This window comes from Ambystoma mexicanum, chromosome 9 (genome assembly GCF_040938575.1).
Source record: "Ambystoma mexicanum isolate Mex_15411 chromosome 9, UKY_AmexF1_1, whole genome shotgun sequence".
Taxonomy (NCBI): domain Eukaryota; kingdom Metazoa; phylum Chordata; class Amphibia; order Caudata; family Ambystomatidae; genus Ambystoma; species Ambystoma mexicanum.
In genome coordinates, this window is record NC_090931.1 from 821,387,015 (window position 1) to 821,406,792 (window position 19,778).

Sequence of the window (19,778 nt, forward strand, 5' to 3'; positions counted from 1 at the left end):
TCTATTGATCGACAACAAATGTAGTTTTCAGAGGGCGGCCAACCTTAACCAAGGCTCGGGCTGCATCTCTGTGAATTCGGGCGTACGGCAATCAGTGGGGCAAAAAGCCAGAAAGAAAGCAATTCACCCACATTTTGGCACAGTCAATGACATGGCCATGTCACTACATAGCCGGGAGCTGATGGAGGGAGATGGCAGTGATTTCTGAAGGACACAGAACATTGGCATGAGTCGTAGTGGATCAAGAAAGAAGAGGAGTTGCAGCAGGATGGTGAAGGCAGGAGGGAGGTGGAGAGCAACTAAGGCATGATAAGGAACATTGCAAGGGTAAGAGAGGAGGAGTGAGGTGGAAGATAAGGAAGAGGTACGAAATCGGAACAGCAGATGGAGGGAGATGCACGAGGAATAAGAAAGGAAGGAAACAAGGAGGAATGTACTGGAGATGGTGATGGATGGGTTACTGGGAGGATTCAGGTGGAATATCCTAGGGGGCTGGATGAAGGAATTGTCAAGTAGACGGCCCTGGAGAACCTTGAGAAAGAGACTACAGGAGGGGCTGACGACAACACAGGTGGACAGGAGAAGGCAGAGACGCGGGAGGTGAGAAGTGGTGACAAGCTTGCTCCCAGCCTGGAAGAACGGAGCCGACGGGCAGTGGAGGCGAGCATGTGGCCAGGAGGCCCCGGTGGAGATAAAGAAGAGAGAAGAGGCGACAGAAGGTGCAGGGAAGGCTCCTGTATGTGGAAGACCATTGCAACTCTTTGAGGAAGTAGTCAGGACAAGGTACTGGGGACCCGAGTCAGGGAGAAAGAGCGGGCCCCCTAACCCAAGCTGCAAAGAGGTTTATCTGGCCAACTAACAGAGGGAAGTCCTGGAATGGAAGTCCCGGAACGTGACCACCCCATCCTTATCTAGCTAGCTCTGCAGCTCAGCTGACCAACGTACCAGTGGAAGGTCTTGGGTTCACCCAGTTGGCATACAGCCAGAGCTCATGCCACAGCCTCGGCCTAGCGTGCAAGCACGCACAGGGCCCTGCAGCCCAGGAGTGTGATCTCGCCTGGAGCCGAGGATGGGAGGCAGAGGACCTGAATTGACACAAAGAGAAGTCAAGAAACCCCAAAGAGTGTGAGTGATGGAAAGATCCACCATGAAGGGATTACACCGACCATCTTGAATTGGGAACTACAAAAGCCCCAAAGGAGTTGTTAAATAAAGGACACTGTGTTTAAATGAGAGACCTTTGTTGTTTCCTAGATCTTCTTTTTGCATTATTATTATTCGATCCCAGAATTCTTTGTTAAGGTCTCTTATGTAAGTTGATCACTCAGGTGGAAAAGTCTGAGAGTTAGAAAAGCCCATGGAATCATCACTCAGGGATATGCCACCCGGAAGTGTGAAACTGAGGTGGCATCTAAAACACCAAACCCTTATCAAACCCCTACACTGGTTACTGGGGAAAAGCGCCTAAAAGAAAGGGTAGAAGGAGATTGCCAAGTGAGAAATTACCTGATCCATATGTCAATACATCTATATTTCCTGTCTGCTGTTGACCCCGCTTGGCTTTGTGACAACCCTAACGTCGGGTACAACCTTTCAAACAAGGATCGGTTTAAAGAAAAAGAATGTTAAGTTCAGGAGTGCGCTGAAAATGGAACTTCAACATCTAAACGAGAATTGGATGAACACTGAAGAAGAGTCTTACATTTGCAGATATATTTATTGTCACTCAAATGTCATTGTGATGGAAAATGACTGTGAATGCTCGTGAAGCCTGCACCATCTCAGCATATTTTCATATTTCGTCCTGCTCCATCCTCCCCCGTGGTCAATGAAGAAGCTTTGCTGCAATGGGCCCCATTACAATTTACAAATAAATAAATAAATACATCAATAAACGCAGGTGTGAAATGCACATTAGGTAATTGAGGGCAGCTGCAGTTCGATGCCGGCATCTCGTGCATTCCGCATGGGTACAGCAGCTTGCCTCTGGGCCACCACTGCCACTATTCCATGGTTCTGGCCCAACATCTTTCTTCTTCAAAGTTTGTGAGGGCTGAGACATCACATCAACGATGAATGACATGCAAGATTTCACTTTTTAGGTGCAAGGGCAGCCGAACTACATGGCAAGCACATCACATCTCCCTAGAGTACCACAGACAGTCCTTGGGCAAAGTGAAAACATGCTGGATATCGTTGGGTGCATGAATTGCTCTAGTGCTATGTAGTTGTCAGTCTACAGCTTGTAACTCCTAGACGGAAATTCAAGCAAAGGCATAACTGTTCGCTTTAATACTCATAGACAACTGCCAATGTGCCTTGCAACTTCACAAAGCTCTACAGCTGCCTATCCCGGTGCCCTGGATGAAATGCAGTTCCTTCATTAACAGGAAGAACACCTGCACTTGCGCCTGAACTTGACTACCATCTTCAGCAACATGCCATTCCATCCTGCTCAGAACCTAGAAAGCCAGATGAGTCTGGGGGCAGAAGTGTCCAATCGGGTACAGTCCTTTCTGCAAAGCAGCACACATATGAGCGGACAAGGTCAATACTGGTCCAAAGGCTCACTCTGACCAGAAGCACAACACAAAGATGGCTCCAGCCTCTTGCTCAACTATGAAGATGGAAAGAAACATGTTGGTTTTATGATTGGTCTTCTTTTGTGTTGATCCTATTGTCAATTAAGATGACATATTAAGGTTTCCTATTTTCGGACACTTGATTTTATAGTAGTACAGTATTTGTTACTAACTATAATTCATCTATGGTACTAGAATATTTTGTGCAAATAGTTTGCTGATGTTGGTGCACTTTTCGTGCACTTTTGAGATTATCATTGTTTTTTTGAAGTATGCACTCTAGTTTTGTATGAGTTTAGTATGGATGGAGTGATTGATGATGTGATTGAGTCTGGTTGTGTTGCACATTTTTTTTAATGAATACCATTTGATACATATGTATTAGTATGTTTTGAAATGTATTTTATTATCTTTCTGTTTTTGATATATCATGAGATTTTATAATTCTTACGGTATATTTTATACAATTAATAAATCAATTTTTCAATGATGTATAGGATGTGAATTGAATTTTTTTACCTCCCAGTGTGTGATGTGTTTTATGTGGATTTAATTGTATTAGTAACTAAATGTTTGAACTTTATCCAGTCTTGTCCCTTTACCCAAACTAGGTTTCATATCCCGGCCTCTTAGTTGGTCTATTTTCACGTGCTTTTTCCAGGCACGGCCGTGGGTAATTCTTTTGCTTGGAATCCCTCTGTTGTTTTTTGTGTTCTTTACACGGCTATCGGTCGTGGGACATTACATTCACCACTATTTGTTCATTTGTAAGAGAGCGGAATCTTTTTTAAGTATCCCTTTTTGTAAGGTGTCATCTATTAGCCAGAATCCATATTAGAACTCTGGCTTTATCATACTGCAACATGGCGGCAGATAAAACCCGAAGCTATGATGACAAGTATGTCACTGATCTATTAGCAAGATCCTCCTTGTTCTCGAACGAGGGTGATAGTTCCCCCTTGACTAATATTAGCAACTGGGATAAGTTATTTCAAATGAAGAAACATTTGATACGTACAGAACTTCATGGCACTATTATGCTGGAGTACCTTAGGAACGGAGTGCTACCACAAGGACTTATTGAAAACAATGAGCCCAGATTGTTTTTAGACAATAAGGAGTTCATTGTTAGATGGAGCTACATTGCCAATAAATGTGGCCGTGATTGGCTGATTTTAATAATTGATACAGCGAAAGAAATGACTGAAAAACAAACTTTAGAATTGGCAAAATTGGAAGATGAAATCAAAAATTGAGTTCCTTTAGAGGCCTTCACCAAGCGTTTGGACCAAATTATCAAAGAGATGAATGACTTTAAAGAATCCACGCTGAGAGACAGGATCAGAAGGTTAAAAAAGGATATAGCGGACTATACACATGAAAAAGCCTTCCGGTATACACAAGAGGGCTACATCCCTAATCAACAATATGATGGAGCCCAAAGAACAGCTAAGAAAAATGTTTGTTTTGCCAATACATCCTATAGCTCACATAGCTCAGATGACGATGGCTTTCAACAAGATTCTAATTATAGATCCCAAAGACGCGGTCCAGGTCGAGGTAGGGGCATTGGTAATAATAGACGAAAAGCCCAGAACTTCCGTTCCACACATCGAGGTTCCTCTACTGGTTTTTTAGACCGGGACTTGCCAACATGGGACTACGAGCCCAGGGTGACAAGGAGCAACACAGCTTATTAATCTTTCCACGTATACACCGACCAATGTGGAAACTCCGGTGCTGGAAAAGGGGTTGGGGTTTGTACCTACGGCCACTTATGACAAGTTTAATACACGTCTTGAAGTACACAATCTCTTCAGAAAAATACATCTGAAACAATATTTCAAAGATAACCCGTTTGATTTAGAACAGGTTAATAGTGGACTTCACAACCCTTCTACTTTTTGTCCCCCAAGTTCTAGCCATAGTGCAGAGTCTGTGTTCTTCGAACGGAGAGTCAAGTCAGAATTAGACAAGTTAGATGCCTCATCTATGACACGCACTTATCAGAATTGCTCTCATTCACAACGCCAAGCGATTAATGATCTTAAAAATAACAAATCAGTTGTTATTCGCAGTGCTGATAAAGTGCTGATAAAGGGGGTGCCATTGTTGAGATACAATCGTTCATACAAGATTCTACAAGTGTTATTAACTTAATTGAACATTTTCCCTTTAACAGCAGTGAAGATATATTGGTGACGTTGGACATAGTCTCATTATATGCTAAGATTCCACAATCATCTACTTTAGATATGATTGAAGAATTACTTCTGTCCAAACGCACACCTGGTATGACTCCCAATTCGTTTATACTTTGGTGTACGACATTAGCTCTTACAGAAAATTATTTCAAATTCAACAATAATTTTTTCCAACAGATCCATGGGACAGCCATGGGCTCGGCTGTGGCTCCGACCTTAGCTAATCTGTATGTGAACTCAGTAGAACTTCAAAGCATCTACAGTGAGACCAACATTTTTCGTCAACATCAGACCTTATGGAAAAGGTATATTGATGACGTGTTGATGATCTGGCATGGAAATTAACACCAACTATTGGCCTTTTTTGATTGGCTCAATGGCATCAATCCTTTCCTGCAGTTCACGATCCATCATGACAGACACAAAATTGACTTTTTAGATCTTACAATTGAAGTAAATACCATCAATAACACGTTACAAGTTAAACCGTTTCACAAACCCACTGACCGTAACTCGTTATTAAGGTATGACAGTTTCCATCCTAAAACACTTCGTGATAACCTTCCTTTTGGTCAATTTTTGAGGTTGAAGAGGAATAGTACCAATCTCGATACATTCTACGAAGAAGCTGCCAATTTGAGTGAGAATCTCGTCCAAAGAGGTTACCCTCGTAAAATTGTAAAACGTTCTCTTAAAAGGGCTTCCAATAACCATCGACAAACCCTTTTAGAGTATAAGAACAAATCTGTCGCACCAGATCCTGATGGTCTGGTGTTTGTGAGTACTTACAGTCCTCTGTCCCACAAGATTGTGAGTATAGTTAGGAAGAACTGGCATCTCTTATCTAAGTGCGAAAATCCCATTTCTGCACCTAGATTTGCGTTTAAACGTGGTCGCAATCTTAAATAACTTCTAACCAGGAATGATATTAGCATCCAGTCCGAACCACAATTTACCATCACTGAACAATGGGGTCTTACTAGACCTAGTGGCTATACTCCGTGTGGACACTGCAAATGCTCTTCATCAACTAAACATACCACATCTGTGGATATTGGTTTTAGGACACCCTGGCAACAACATGCCTTCACTAATTGCAACACCAGTGGAGTAATATATGCGATTTGGTGCTCTTGTCCGAAATTGTATATTGGACAAACTGAACGTAAAGTGAAGACTCGTATCACTAAACATAAGAGCTGTATTAGGAACAAAACCATTTCAGCTCCCATGGTCGGTCATTTTTTGATTAACAATCATGACTACGAAGATCTACAATGGACAATCTTAAAGAAGATACGCACTACAAATGATTGTATTACCAGCAGAAGTATCTTGATGGAAGAAGAAATGAGGTTAATATGTTTAACCAAAAGCTACTTGATTGGTCTGAATGAACAACTAGACCCGGTACTGTGACTCTAGTTTTTGGGTTGTGATTATATTACAACATGAATTATTCATGTTCATCGTAACTCCGTGTTCTGTTGTTTATTTTGGAGGTTCATAATTATGGGCACGGGGAAAGATGTGCCCAATCTCCGCATTTATTTTGAATTTATTTTGAATTTAATTTGGTTCATTTCAGTATGCATAGAATTGTGTTGGTGCATTACATCTTTTCACCAGGATACTGTTTGTATACAGTGTTTTGCTTTCCGTGTCCTTTAATTGCCTTTGTTACCACTCAACAGTGCGTCCTACTTCACCTTTTCGTAATGGCCGCCCGTACTTCACTCGGTTTTGTGGTTTCATTCGATCGATACCATGATGCTGTGCGGCTTATTTTGAGTCGGCGCATTGTATCTTATCAGTCCTTCTTTTATTTCAGAGAGGTTGTTTTCATTCGCGGAACATACGGGAGTCGGATGCTAGTTTTCGGTAAGGACATGACTTTACAATGATTTTTTATGGTATGTTTCAACTGCTTACGGTGTCACAGTGGCCACGCATTCGTTTCTTGCAGGATAGTTCCATGGGTACTTGAGCGTTTGTTCCTTTGTTTGTGTTTCGAATTACTGTGTCACATGTTACATGGTCCACCTTTCACATGGACTTACGACTTCCGTCTCCGACATTACGGTGTAGCAGCCCCTTCAAAGCATGAGTTTTATTATTACTTTCATTTGTCGACATCTGCTGATACGGTAACTGCACACAGCCTTGCTGTCGACAGGGGTTGCATGATGTCACTTTCTGTTCTTTTGTTGTTTTGTTCTACTGATTGTTCAATCTAGTGATGGCAGTTTTGCCCATGGGTTTATTGATTTATCAGGCATGGTGAACAGTCAGAGGTGACATACGTTTAAAGCAGCGTCTCTCTTCTACATGACATTTCCCTTCAACTATGGGATTGGATATATTACGGTTCAACTTTATACTACGCTTCTGTTGATACCGATTTAGCCAGTAAGTGTGCTTTATCTTCATCATTCTTTATGTGATATTAATGACATTCTGGGTGTCACCATTTTTTGGTCCCATAATGATGCTTGACACTAGTTTGTGGCATTGCACTTGGATACCGCATACATTTAACATCAACATTTCTTTTGTTTGTTGTCGTGCTCCCTTCATTCGTAGGGCAATCCTTTCCAGGTACTGCGCTTGGTTTTACAGTACACTGTTCATCACTACACGACCGACCCACTGTCTTGTTCAGTTGTTCCCGGCCCACAGCATAGTAAGTGCAATTCGGCAGTATCTCCACTCTGCTTTGATGGCCATTTAGATTTACTGCACTCTTTGTAGACGGTTTATATGCCTGCCCCTTCTTAGTTTATAGTATCATTTTGATACTCCTCCTTTCCCTACGGAGGGCTCGGGGTTTGGTTCTATTGATAAACCGATATCAATTTTCATTGTGCCCTCTATGTTTTGACCGGATCACTATGAATGCAATTTAAGCCATTTATTTCTATGCTACGAGTTTAGGTACTATTACATTTCGTTCGAGTAGTGGTAGATTTGAGCCCAGTGTTATACCAATATTCTCCAGATCACTTATGGGATATTTTTAATTGTTTCTTGCTCTCTTATAATGCACATTGGGCTTGAATTCTATTCATTTTATTCCTATGCCCTGAAGGTCTGCTCATTACTTTCATTTGACCGTTTGTAGGTGAATTCTTTCTTATAAAGGTCATTTTGATCTTGCACTTATGCCCATTGATAGAGCATAACACATGCATTTACTGAACTCATTGAATGGATTGATATGAGATTAGTAATTTTTTGTTCCTTTGTTTGGGTGTTAGGCCAAGACTGGGATCCAGAGTTGTGTAACTGCCCAGTACCATTCACCACTGAAGACTTCAGACCTCAATTTACCCTGATGAATTTCCACTGAACTATTTCAACTATGAAGATGGAAAGAAACATGTCGGTTTTATGATTGGTCTTCTTTTGTGTTGATCCTATTGTCAATTAAGATGACATATTAAGGTTTCCTATTTTCGGACACTTAATTTTCTAGTAGTACAGTACTTGTTACTAACTATAATTCATCTATGGTACTAGAATATTTTGTGCAAATAGTTTGCTGATGTTGGTGCACTTTTCGTGCACTTTTGAGATTATCATTGTTTTTTTGAAGTATGCACTCTAGTTTTGGATGAGTTTAGTATGGATGGAGTGATTGATGATGTGATTGAGTCTGGTTGTGTTGCACATTAATTTGAATGAATACCATTTGATACATATGTATTAGTATGTTTTGAAATGTATTTTATTATCTTTATGTTTTTGATATATCATGAGATTTTATAATTCTTACGGTATATTTTATACAATTAATAAATCAATTTTTCAATGATGTATAGGATGTGAATTGAATTTTTTCACCTCCCAGTGTGTGATGTGTTTTATGTGGATTTAATTGTATTAGTAACTAAATGTTTGAACTTTATCCAGTCTTGTCCCTTTACCCAAACTAGGTTTCATATCCCGGCCTCTTAGTTGGTCTATTTTCACGTGCTTTTTTCAGGCACGGCCGTGGGTAATTCTTTTGCTTGGAATCCCTCCATTGTTTTTTGTGTCCAGCCTCTCGCTCTTCATCTTGAGTGCCTGCATTACCCTCAACCCTGTCAGTGCCCTCATTAGAACCTGTGGACCCTCTCTCCCCAACACACAAATGCCATCCAATTTTGTATTTATTCAAGGTCCAGGAGAAACAGGATGGACTACAGACAGCCAATGGTTTGCATATTACCAAGAAACCATGCAGGTGGCAACCGTGCATGGTATAAGAACCCTAACATAACCTAACATGACCGTTAAATGGATCCCTGCAAACCTAGTGCACAGAAATTACACAAAAATAGAAGTTTTGTTTGAAGGACCGAAGAGAAGACAGAATTACTAACAATCATCTCTCCCGTCCCATCTCCTTCTCAGTCCGGCTAATGCCTGAGTTTCTCCGAAGTGCCAATTCCCATGTGTCCCCTACCCCACCAACCCTCCTCGGAGCATGTATCAGCAGTGTGCACGGGCTCAGGGAACAAAAGTCTCCACTCTCTCCAAACCAGATCCGAACAGCTGCTCATGCCTTGTTCTCACTGGAATCCGTGTATAGAGCCCGCATGTGTTTGGCTACATGGCCTGTGGCTAGCCCAAATGCTTCTACCAGAACAGCTTCTGGCATGATACTATGGTAGTACATCACAAATACACTCTACTGGTTCCTAAGGCTGTACATTGGTTTCCAACTATAATTCCATAACATCGGTTTCCTTAAGAAAGACATGCAAATAAAAAGCAAACAAATGAACTATGCTGACCTACTGGCGCCATCACGTTGATGCTATTGTAATCAGAATCATACTCTAAGAAGCCCTTGGTAGATTCTTTACAGGGTGAGAATGGGGGATGGCCTGCTGGACCTGTTCAGATGTCAGGTGGTCCCAGGGTGGTTCTCCTTAAGCCCTCTGAACTCCAGCATACTCAACTCTTATTCCAAAGTAAAGCAGGGGATTTGCAAGAATGCTTTTCTCACCTTTTCATAGTGGGGCTGAGTGATGAGGCTGAACTAAACTCGGTAGAGAGACCGGCTCAGAGTACCAGACTACCAGATGATGCAAACGTACAATCTCAATAAATAAGCAGGGCCTAAGTACGATATCACAAAATGTATGACCTTTTCTGCACAGAACAAAATACAGATAATAACAGACATGCTTTGTGTTGTAAAAGCTTGAACCATTCATGAAATAATAGCAAAAGTATTTTGTTCTTTCAAAGTACAGAGATTGGAGCAGCAGTGCTTGGTCATGTCTTCTCTGATCACAGACACTTTGTTAGCGGATCTCTAGCTGGGCTGGAGAATCAGAACCCTCATGCAGTGTAGGTTGAGAACTGGGCAGCCCCACAGAGAGCCAGTTTAAACTGTGCTCTGCTTAGAGTCCATATGCCTAAGATCTGCACTGCAAGAAAGTCAATGGGGAGTCAGGAAGTCACTCTTGTGGTTTTGGGAGCTTTGCTGGTCTTCCCAGCTGCACTTCAGCATCTAGGTCACTTGGTTCAAACCATGCCTACAAAAGGGCTGCCCAGCATATGCAAATGTCTTTATGATTAAATTTGGAGAAGATCACGTTCTACACCATCCAGTCTGGAAAAGGTATATAAAACACTGTGGTCGCTACATAGAAGACATTTTTGTGATTTGGAAGGATACAACAGAGAATTTAGATCTCTTTCTGAAATACCTCAATACAATCAACATAAGAATACAATTCCCCTCGGAGATTGGAAGCCCTGGTCTACGTTTCCTAGACGTACAGATCACACCATCAGCACCTAACTTTGAAACAAATATTTTCCAGAAACCGACAGATAGAAATAACCTCCTACATAGGTTAAGATTTCATCCTCCTTCAACCATTTTGAGTTTACCATACAGTCAATTATTGAGGGTCAAAAGAATTGTCAACCTTGATAATAATTGGGAAAATGAATCATCCAAAATGGTTGACAAATTCAAATCAAGAGGATATAAAGAATCAGAACTTCAAGAGGCAAAACAAAAAGTTCATCAAAAGGAACACAATCAATTGTTAAGACCAAAAAGCCAAGACACCAGAACTAATACACAAATTGTGTTTGTAAGTAAATCCAGCATTCAGACAAATAAAATCAAGAAAGCAGTATTGAAACACTGGCCATTACTATCATGTGACACAAAACTACAGAACAACTTCAAAAATAAACCAATGTTCGCGTTTCAAAGGAGTCGCAATCTAAAAGATCTTCTAGTGGAGACTAACCCAAATCTAACAAAGAGACAACACAGCAAACAGACAGGGACTTATCCATGCCTTTCTTGCAATAACTGTAACAATGTGATCAAGGGCAACATCATAACACATTCACGCACAGGAGAAAAAATTCAACTAAAAGACTATGCTACCTGTGAATCCCAGAACGTTGTGTACGCAATCAAATGTCCATGTGGTCTAACATATGTTGGACAAACCAGCCACAAAGCATGCATTCTCTGGAATGAACACAAGTCCAATGTAAGAACAAATAACCATCATTCACCCATAGGAAGACATTTTCAAGACCATAAGCACCAGCTTTGGCAAATACGATTTCAAATTCTAGAAGTTATCAAAACCAAAGATCTACGAATTAATGTAACAAAAAAACTAGAACAGCGCGAAGCGTTTTGGATTGATAGGCTTGAAACTGTTGTGCCATTAGGTCGGAATGAAGAGCTGGATTTATTGTGTTTTTTGTTAATCCTTGCATGAAGAAACAGTGAAAGGAAAACACTCTATGTGTTATTAATCTATGAAGAACGATGAAGAACTCCATAACACGTAATTTTAGCATCCCCCACCCCAAAAAGGGGATTTTTGTAATATGTAATCAATGTTGGAAAAAGAGTAACTAAACCATGACATATATGTTGTATGTGCCACAAGAATGATTTAGTTAATAGACAAAGTTATCATTACGAACAGATTGAATATGTCCGGTAGTACCTGATATAGTTAAAAATTAACATCAGGAGTACTGAAGTGCTTATTTATCAAGAGTTACAGTAAGCATAATGTGAGACACTTACTTTTTTAGAATGGTAAAACATGGAGGAAAAATAGCAACACAACTCTGTCTCAGAGGTTTTAAGCAGCATCACGCTTTGCGGCAATGTCACCATGAGCAATAGATTAAGTATGTTCATCTACATTAGTGACTCTCTCATTCAATAACTACAATATAGAGAGGCATTATCATGCGAAATTGTTTTGTACACCGGTACGTCATAGATTCACCAGCTATGATTGATACTGTATTGCATATATCAATGATCTGCAGGAAATTGAAACTTAACAAGATGCAAACAGGGTATACTAGAAATAATCAGTTGCTCATTCAGGCACAGGAAGCTCAGCGAGCAGTGGAGTTGATTGCCCATAAAACTACAATTTCCAATGCAAGGGACATTGCGCTTCCGCATCATCACGTACAGACGTGATGACGTACTGTATTTAGCAATCACTCGCGGGTCGCAGTGTCCTGTTGCCAAGGGGAATCTCTGTTACTCTGGATACCACAACGCTGGTGACCCTCGAAGCAAGTCTACGAGGAAACCTAAATCAAGTAAGTGCTACATCACGTAGCATTTAACCTTATTCCACATCATTTCAGTCATACTTTTTTGAAAGTAAATTGCGGTTCCTTATTTACAAAGGACTGGCGAGCTTGCATAGAGGACAACACACCTCCATTACCGAATTGAATCCAGAGCATGTGCCGTGAGCGCCCTGCAATGGTCAGCGCACAGGCTTATATCATATGCAGCATTTTAAAAGTATGTGAGCAAGTAGCTACCTTTTTGTACAAATAATTAGCTCAACAAGGACTTCAAGCATGGCCATTTGATTTCTTTGCAGGGTTCACTCTTGCACTGGTATAAATGTACTCATCCATCGCATTTAGCAGCACAACGTACTCATTACAACCTAACATGCTCATTGGAAGTATAATACAGATGTGCAAGATAGCATTGGTTCGCAGAAACACAGGACGGTGTATATAACTGGACATGTAAGGATTGATTAATAAGCAGAACACACAACACGTTGGCAGGTATGTGTTATTTGATATTGTAAAGGAAAAAGATTGTGAAGCTTTAAAAATGTGAGATTTTATGTGAGAGGTTATGTTAATTTGAATTTCATGGAATTAGGGGTGAAGTTAACCCCATGCTGTTATTGTTTTTTAAAGCCCGCCCTGAGGCAGGACACAGTCCGAAATGCATCGGCAAGGGCCTCTGCTATTAAATTAATAATAAAGACAATCTGCAAACAAAACTGCAAAGTGATTGAAATTCAAGTGAATCATTTGTGTCAATCTCTTTACGATTGACTACACAAGAAATACTACAAGCTTGTACTATTTATACCACTATATTGGAAGTAGTATTCACTACAAAACAGCTGTCTCCAAGCTCAGTGGATTGTCCACTCAGCAACTCTTGCCTGCACAGTCTCCCTGGGCAACTCAAAAACTCTCAAAGCTGTAGAAACTAAGGCTGTAAGCGATTGCTGCAGCTCTCCAATCACAGTGAGGCCTGTAGTGTGCAAGAGGAGCTTCCATAGGTGTTAGAGAGTCACTCGAGGTTACTCAGCACAGATATGCTCACCTGTTGCAGACCATCCACACAGCTGGGCTTTATTCACCAGAAGCAGAGTAACCAATGGGGCTGGGTCAGACAAGAGCAGACTTTAATCAGTGGCCAGGGTTGGAGAATCTCATTTGATGGTGCTGCAAAGGGACATTGGTTCCAAAGGATGTGTAAGGGTGGGTTCTCGGCCAGGCAGGCATCTGCACAGACGTGTAGTTCGTCAATATTGAAAGGGGTCCCACGGGTTTGGGTTCATGGGTGACAGAAGATGACACTTCTTGGTCGACACAGGCGCCTCTCTATTAAGAAGACTCTCGTAGACAGGGCATCATCGAGTAATAAGTGGCACTGGACTCTAATAACTAGGCAGGGAGTCGCACATTCTCAGGGTCAGGTGACCATTACATAAAGGTTATTCCGGACTATTGAGTCCGCGTTATGTCAGTCCAACACTGGAAGATGGGGCCTCCCTTACAATTTCCAGGCTTGTAGGCAGTCGTCTGATGGCTGCTCTGAAAGAATGACTGGTAATGTATAACGCACTTAATACCCAGAGGTTTCTAAGTGCGGACCCAGGGTTCGAACCTGTGTTGCACCGTGTCGTCTTGCTTCCAAGGTGAGCACTTTGCCCCTGAGCTATCCTCCCGAGTCTAAAGAAGCCATGGATCATTCGAGGGATGTTCTCAGAAAGGGTGGATTCCCCAGAGCAGCCAGGCTCCTATAAGGGATCCGACTGACGTATCAGAATCCTTCTTTCCGAGTCCAGTGCATTTCCCATCTACCTCTTCCAAACACAAGTGCAACGCAGCCTTTGCACTCACTGGCCAGCAGAACAGAAGTGATCATTTAAGTTGTGAACGTGCATGCAGCTAAACTCTGCAATTTACACTTTCCACTGCATTTAAAGAGTTGGTGCAAGAAAATTCCAGGATTTCATTTGGAGCAGGAACTTCCTTTATGTAAATTCAGTGAGAAAATGTAGGTTAGAAAAAGGAAACTTTCAGGATTTTCAAAGTGAAGAAAAGGGAAGTTTAGAACAATATTGTAATGTTTTGTCACGTTTAATGCATGTCTTCATCGTGCAGCCAGCACAGCCAAATGGTAGGTCCACCTTTTAATAGTCAAATATATACTACAACCATATATGTTCTGAGAGGTAGTGCCACCACTATCCTATTGCTGAGGTTTCAGTGTAGGAGTAGGTTGTAGACTCAGGACTAGAGATATCCCTGAAATACAGCTTCGAAATGACATGGGCAGCTCTTTAAATCGAGCTGAGCTGGAAGATATTGCTGGCTTTGTGAAGGCATTACCAGCAATAGGTCAAAACACACAAAATAGAAAAAGATAGGCGAGACGTGTGGATTGCCATGAGTTGGTCAATAACGGGAACACAGACAGTGCTTGCAAAACGCCAGCAGAATTATCCTCTGGCCAGTTCACGCTTGGGTGCAATACGCCACAGGAATATCACTCGTCAGAGCCCAGACGGATATTCATTCGGTAAACATTTTGAACTGCCCTGGGAGCTTTGATTTCCAGACTTGTAACTGTTTAGAACGCTTCTTATGAGAGCATACATGAACAGGATTCCATTGAAAGTGGGAGCCAAAGTGGGCCCCTCTGATGCCCACTCCCTCTCAGCACCTTTCCCATGTACTGCAGGAAAGGGTCAGAAATGATCCTTTGGTGACTAAAACAATGCATAGTGCAGGTATCAACCAGGAATGCACATTATCCATTCCCACCATCATGTTGATGGTGGAACTGAATACAAACAATTAAGAAACAAAAGATACTGGAGGTTACCAATGGCGCAGGTGGTATTTCTGGAATATCTCCAGAAATTTCACCTCCACCATTGGTAAACTCTGAATTGTGTGGATTTGTGGAAATACCGCTGGCAGAGATGGCAACATCCTCTGCTGGTATTTCATCATGAATAGCCACCTAACTTGTAATGGGACCTTGGTCCTGCCTTCGCATAGAGTTCTGGCCTCCCTGCCTCTGGAAACCCTTTCTATGCAGATCAGAGGCAGGTCACAACCTGTTCATGCCAAAACAGCTTCAAACCAAATTCTTCTCATTTGCCTATTTCCCTTCCAGTCAGTGGTCGAAGTGAGCAGGAATGCACGGGAGTGGTGTTCCACTACATTTATTTTTTACTGTTAACAATTCCACTACTTTTTGCAATCATTTTAACGATTCCGGAGCTGTTCTTTGCATAATCAAAACACACTTCTTCACTTTTCCCCCCAATAGCAATTACAGCTAAACTGAAATCTGTTTCAACTCAATTGGCTGTCAACCAGCATGGATGCAACCCTTGAAAAATGTGGTGCAATTTGCTCCCTTCCTGTCTACTTTGTCCCCCTTTGTGGAGTTGCAGTTTCACAATTGTTTTTGGTTTTGGTACACTTCTACCACTGCTTCCAGTCACTAGTCTCACCAGCAATGATCCACCAATCAAGATTCAGCGATCATCTTCACACTCATGTACCCAATGTGTATTCTGCCATTCTTGTCCAGGGAAGTAAATGTAACTACCAACCTCATTATGAGTTTAGTGGTATTGCCAATGCTAATACAGCCAAACTGCATCAAAGTTACTATAAAGTAGTAAAAGTGGACTACTACATGACTCCAACCAATGGTTACTTCACATTCAGAAGTCCAATAGGACGTCATTTGGGTGTGGCAGGATTAGCGCTTGTGGTAACAACAGCAGCACTGTTACCATAATTATGAGTGAAGGTAACACTTCTACGCACAATCAGGCATTCTTTGTTGCACCATTACTGCCACACTTGTAATGAGGCCCTAGATCTTTATACCGACCCTTTAAATACTACTTAGGGCCTCATTCCGAATTTAGTGCTAACTCGTCATTAATTCCGGCTAGATACCACCAAAACAGAATTAGCATTCCCGCTGACTGATATCCCCGTATTACCGAGATATTATGGGTGGCGGGAATAACAGTAACTCCCTATGCCATGGAGTTCTATAGGACTCCATTGAGGTGATTTCTCCACTTACCAGCCCCAGTAGTACCGGTGCTGGTAATTGAGGCATTTTTTTGCCAGTGGTGGCTTGATCTACCAGCCGGTCAGGTTGAGGTAGATCCGTGGCCCCCACCGGCAAATTTGCGTTCCACAGTTCGGAAAAAATGCTGGTGCTGGAATTACCAACAATTTGACTGTCATTTGTATCAGAGCAGGAAAATGTAATGAGCCCCATAGTGTAGCGAGATCGCCTACCTATGAAGAGAGCCATGTAAATATTAAAAATACATCAATACTTCTTTATTGAGGCTCCTATCGCCCATTAGTTTCACTGTAAATTAGATAAATATTTAAGATAAACTTGTCAGTTCCATTGTGAGACCGTGTTCAAAGATTCTGCTGTTGCGTGGATCCTGGGTCAGATGCCTTAATAAAGGACTGTGGAGTGATGGGGTGATCAGGGGGACTATTTCAATGCTACCACACATTACCACTCAAAGTGTCTACCACCTAAAAAACAGAGTTCGGGGATACCATCAAGGTAATCCTCTCTGCTCTGCTGAATGTAATCACTGCCTCTTCTGTGCTTAACCAAAGTTAGGTACTTTTCGGGGTAAGAAACATTGGAATGGAACACCCAATTTATGAGCGTAGACCTCCTGGAAAACCAGACAAACCATACACAACGCATTTATTCAAACTGCCGTTTAGCATCTAGTCTATCATGAAGGGACCATGGGCCTCATTGCGAGTTTGGAAGTATTGCGGTGGTAAATCCATTAGAATACTGACAAACAGAATTACTGTTACCGCCACCTAGTCCCGTGGCTTTACTATGGGATTTACAAGTGGTGGTAGGCAGTGTAAATCTAATTTTCTGGAGTCCATAGGATTCCATTGGGCCTTTTTGTTGGAATTACCACTGGCGGAATTACCGAGTAGTAATTCTGAAGATTATTTAGTAAAAGTAGCGGATTTACCTCCAGCTGAAGGTAAATCTTCAATTTTTCCTCCAAAAATCCACCAGTGGTAATTCGCCAAATTTGTAGTTTGGTGGTGCAGGAATAGTGGCGGTAATGGAATTACCACCACGTTTCCCCCCCACCACCAACCTTGTAAAAACCTCCAGCTTTCACTGAGCAAACACCTCATAACACATGTAGCTGTCTTAGCCCAACATAAGACACACAACAGCGACTGTACATTGCCTGTGCACGACATGAACCTAATGGTGTGGCAGAATAGAAACCACTCTTCAAAGAATCCCCGAAAAAAGACTTCCCAGAGACCTGTGTGCTCACATTCGAAGCTGCAGTCTCGGGAGGATAGCTCAGGGGCAACACACTCAACTTGGAAACAAGCCGATGCGGAGCAACACAGGTTCGATCCCTCTCGTCTGTCTGCGCTTAGAAACCTCTGGGTACTAAGTGCGTTATAAATAACCAATTACAGCAGCTAATCACATTAATCAATCTTTAACATAGTCAATGTGTACATTATCAAACAAGGTTTTTGGTCGGATTTTACACGAATAAGGACATGTAGATAACAATGGAAATGAGCCTTTTTGGTCAGGAGGATTTTTGATGGCAGTGGCTCAGATGTGGACCCAGTATAGAAAGCCTGCCCTGGAGACGGACTCAGGTCCGAAATGCACAGGCAGAACAGACGCAAACTGTGCAATCATGTAACGCAAATTAAAACACCTGATCACATATTTTGAGTAATAGTTTGATCACTTACACATGGACTATGTTAAAGATTGATAATATGATTAGCGATTGCAGCATCAAACGTGCACACAGAGCTCTCCAAGAGATCTTTTTCAGGGAGTCTTTGCACAGTTTATGTTGCCCAAGGTACCTTGGACCTTTCCTGCAGGCCTCCTTGAAGATATTATATGGGCAGACAGACTGTTTCAGAGTCTTCTAGATAACGGTGGTGATATGATATGAGATGATAGGTTATTTACAACGTGCTTAATACCCAGAGATTTCTAAGCCCAGACCCGGGGATCCAACTTGTGTTGCTCCGTGTCTTCTTGCTTCCAAGGCGAGCATGTTGCCCCTGAGCTATCCTCTCGAGATGGTGCCCACCATCTTCGCAATTCTTTAGAATAGAAAACACTCCCCACCTCCTTTGCTCCCCTTTACCTGTGGGCTTGTTGCTCTCCGGGAACTGCTTGTTCTTGGTGTCGGAGATGTCCTTGTGGGAGGCCAGGAACAGCACCACCTCCCCCTTCTCGTTCTTGATTGGGACAATGTCCAGGAGGCACCAGAAGGAGGCACCTGCAAAAAAGGGAAGGGCAGAGGGTGTCACACAAGCAGATCACTATCACATTATATTATACAATAATGCACCATTAATTAGCAACTCAATAGTTAAGACGAAAGGGTGACTTTCACTCTGCTTTTCTAGTTGGTGGTAACCACATAGCTCTCAACTCGCACGCTTTTGGCAGATGCCACCAGTCATATAACCAACTCTCTCACATGCCAATCCCCTTACAAGCACATATAAGTCAAAGGGCTTTCAACTGGCAAAACAAAACCCCTGGGCTCACAAAAGGTTGAGAGGTATGTAACCGCGATCGCTCTTTACCCGGAGGTGCACACTGGATACAACGAGATGGTTGTGTTCTGAAGGTCCAAGTAGTCTACCCCACTGCTTAAGAAAGACCCAGGTGACTGGCAGAGGGGTGCCCACCACATGAAGTCACTCATCAACTCACTTATGTAGGTAGCGTTCTCTTCCTTGCCAACTTGGTTTCCCCTATAAAAACCCATACATTCATCCGTGTACACACAACACCAGCCTGCTTTTCCCGGGCTCTCGGGATCCAAACCCTGATTCAGGTGAGCTGAAGTCCTACGCCACTAGGCCCAATGGGTGTCATGTGCCCACCTCCCACCCTCCCGATCCTGGGGATCACTGTGCCCCCTCCTCGCTGTTTGCAAGGAGGTAGGTGACCAAATGTGGGGAGTGGCTGGCAGAGTAGTAAAGAAAAGAGTCAAGCAGTTGCCTGACTCCACAGTCTGTGGCGGGCAGGTGGGGCCTGTCATTGCACTGCCTCACTGCTTGCTTGGCTTCCTGCTGGGTATTATTCCTTATCTGTGCATTAGTGTCCAGATGCATAAGCCACTCATGATGTTCCTCCTCCAGGGCTTGCTACGCGAATACCCGCAAAAGCAGCTGCACCTGGCCATTGAGGTTCCTTATACACCTGAGAAACCACAGCAGCAAGGTTAGGAGCCTGATTCATGGAATTCTTAGCTCCGTGCAACGGGCCTTTGCACTGGTGCTAAGTGACTTTGCACTGCAGAAATACACTTTACACTGCTCTGTGAAACAGGGTGTT

General features: G+C 42.4%; 1 protein-coding gene across 2 annotated transcripts in view; it reads right to left on the bottom strand.

The window, feature by feature from the left end:
* Positions 1 to 19,778, bottom strand: part of LOC138488656 (potassium voltage-gated channel subfamily H member 8-like) — a 1,777,142-nt gene that overhangs the window by 934,046 nt on the left and 823,318 nt on the right. For both annotated transcript variants that reach the window (XM_069615829.1, XM_069615828.1), the window contains exon 3: positions 18,574 to 18,708. In XM_069615829.1, coding sequence (XP_069471930.1) covers positions 18,574 to 18,708 — 135 coding nt within the window. The remainder of the gene's footprint in view (positions 1 to 18,573; positions 18,709 to 19,778) is intronic.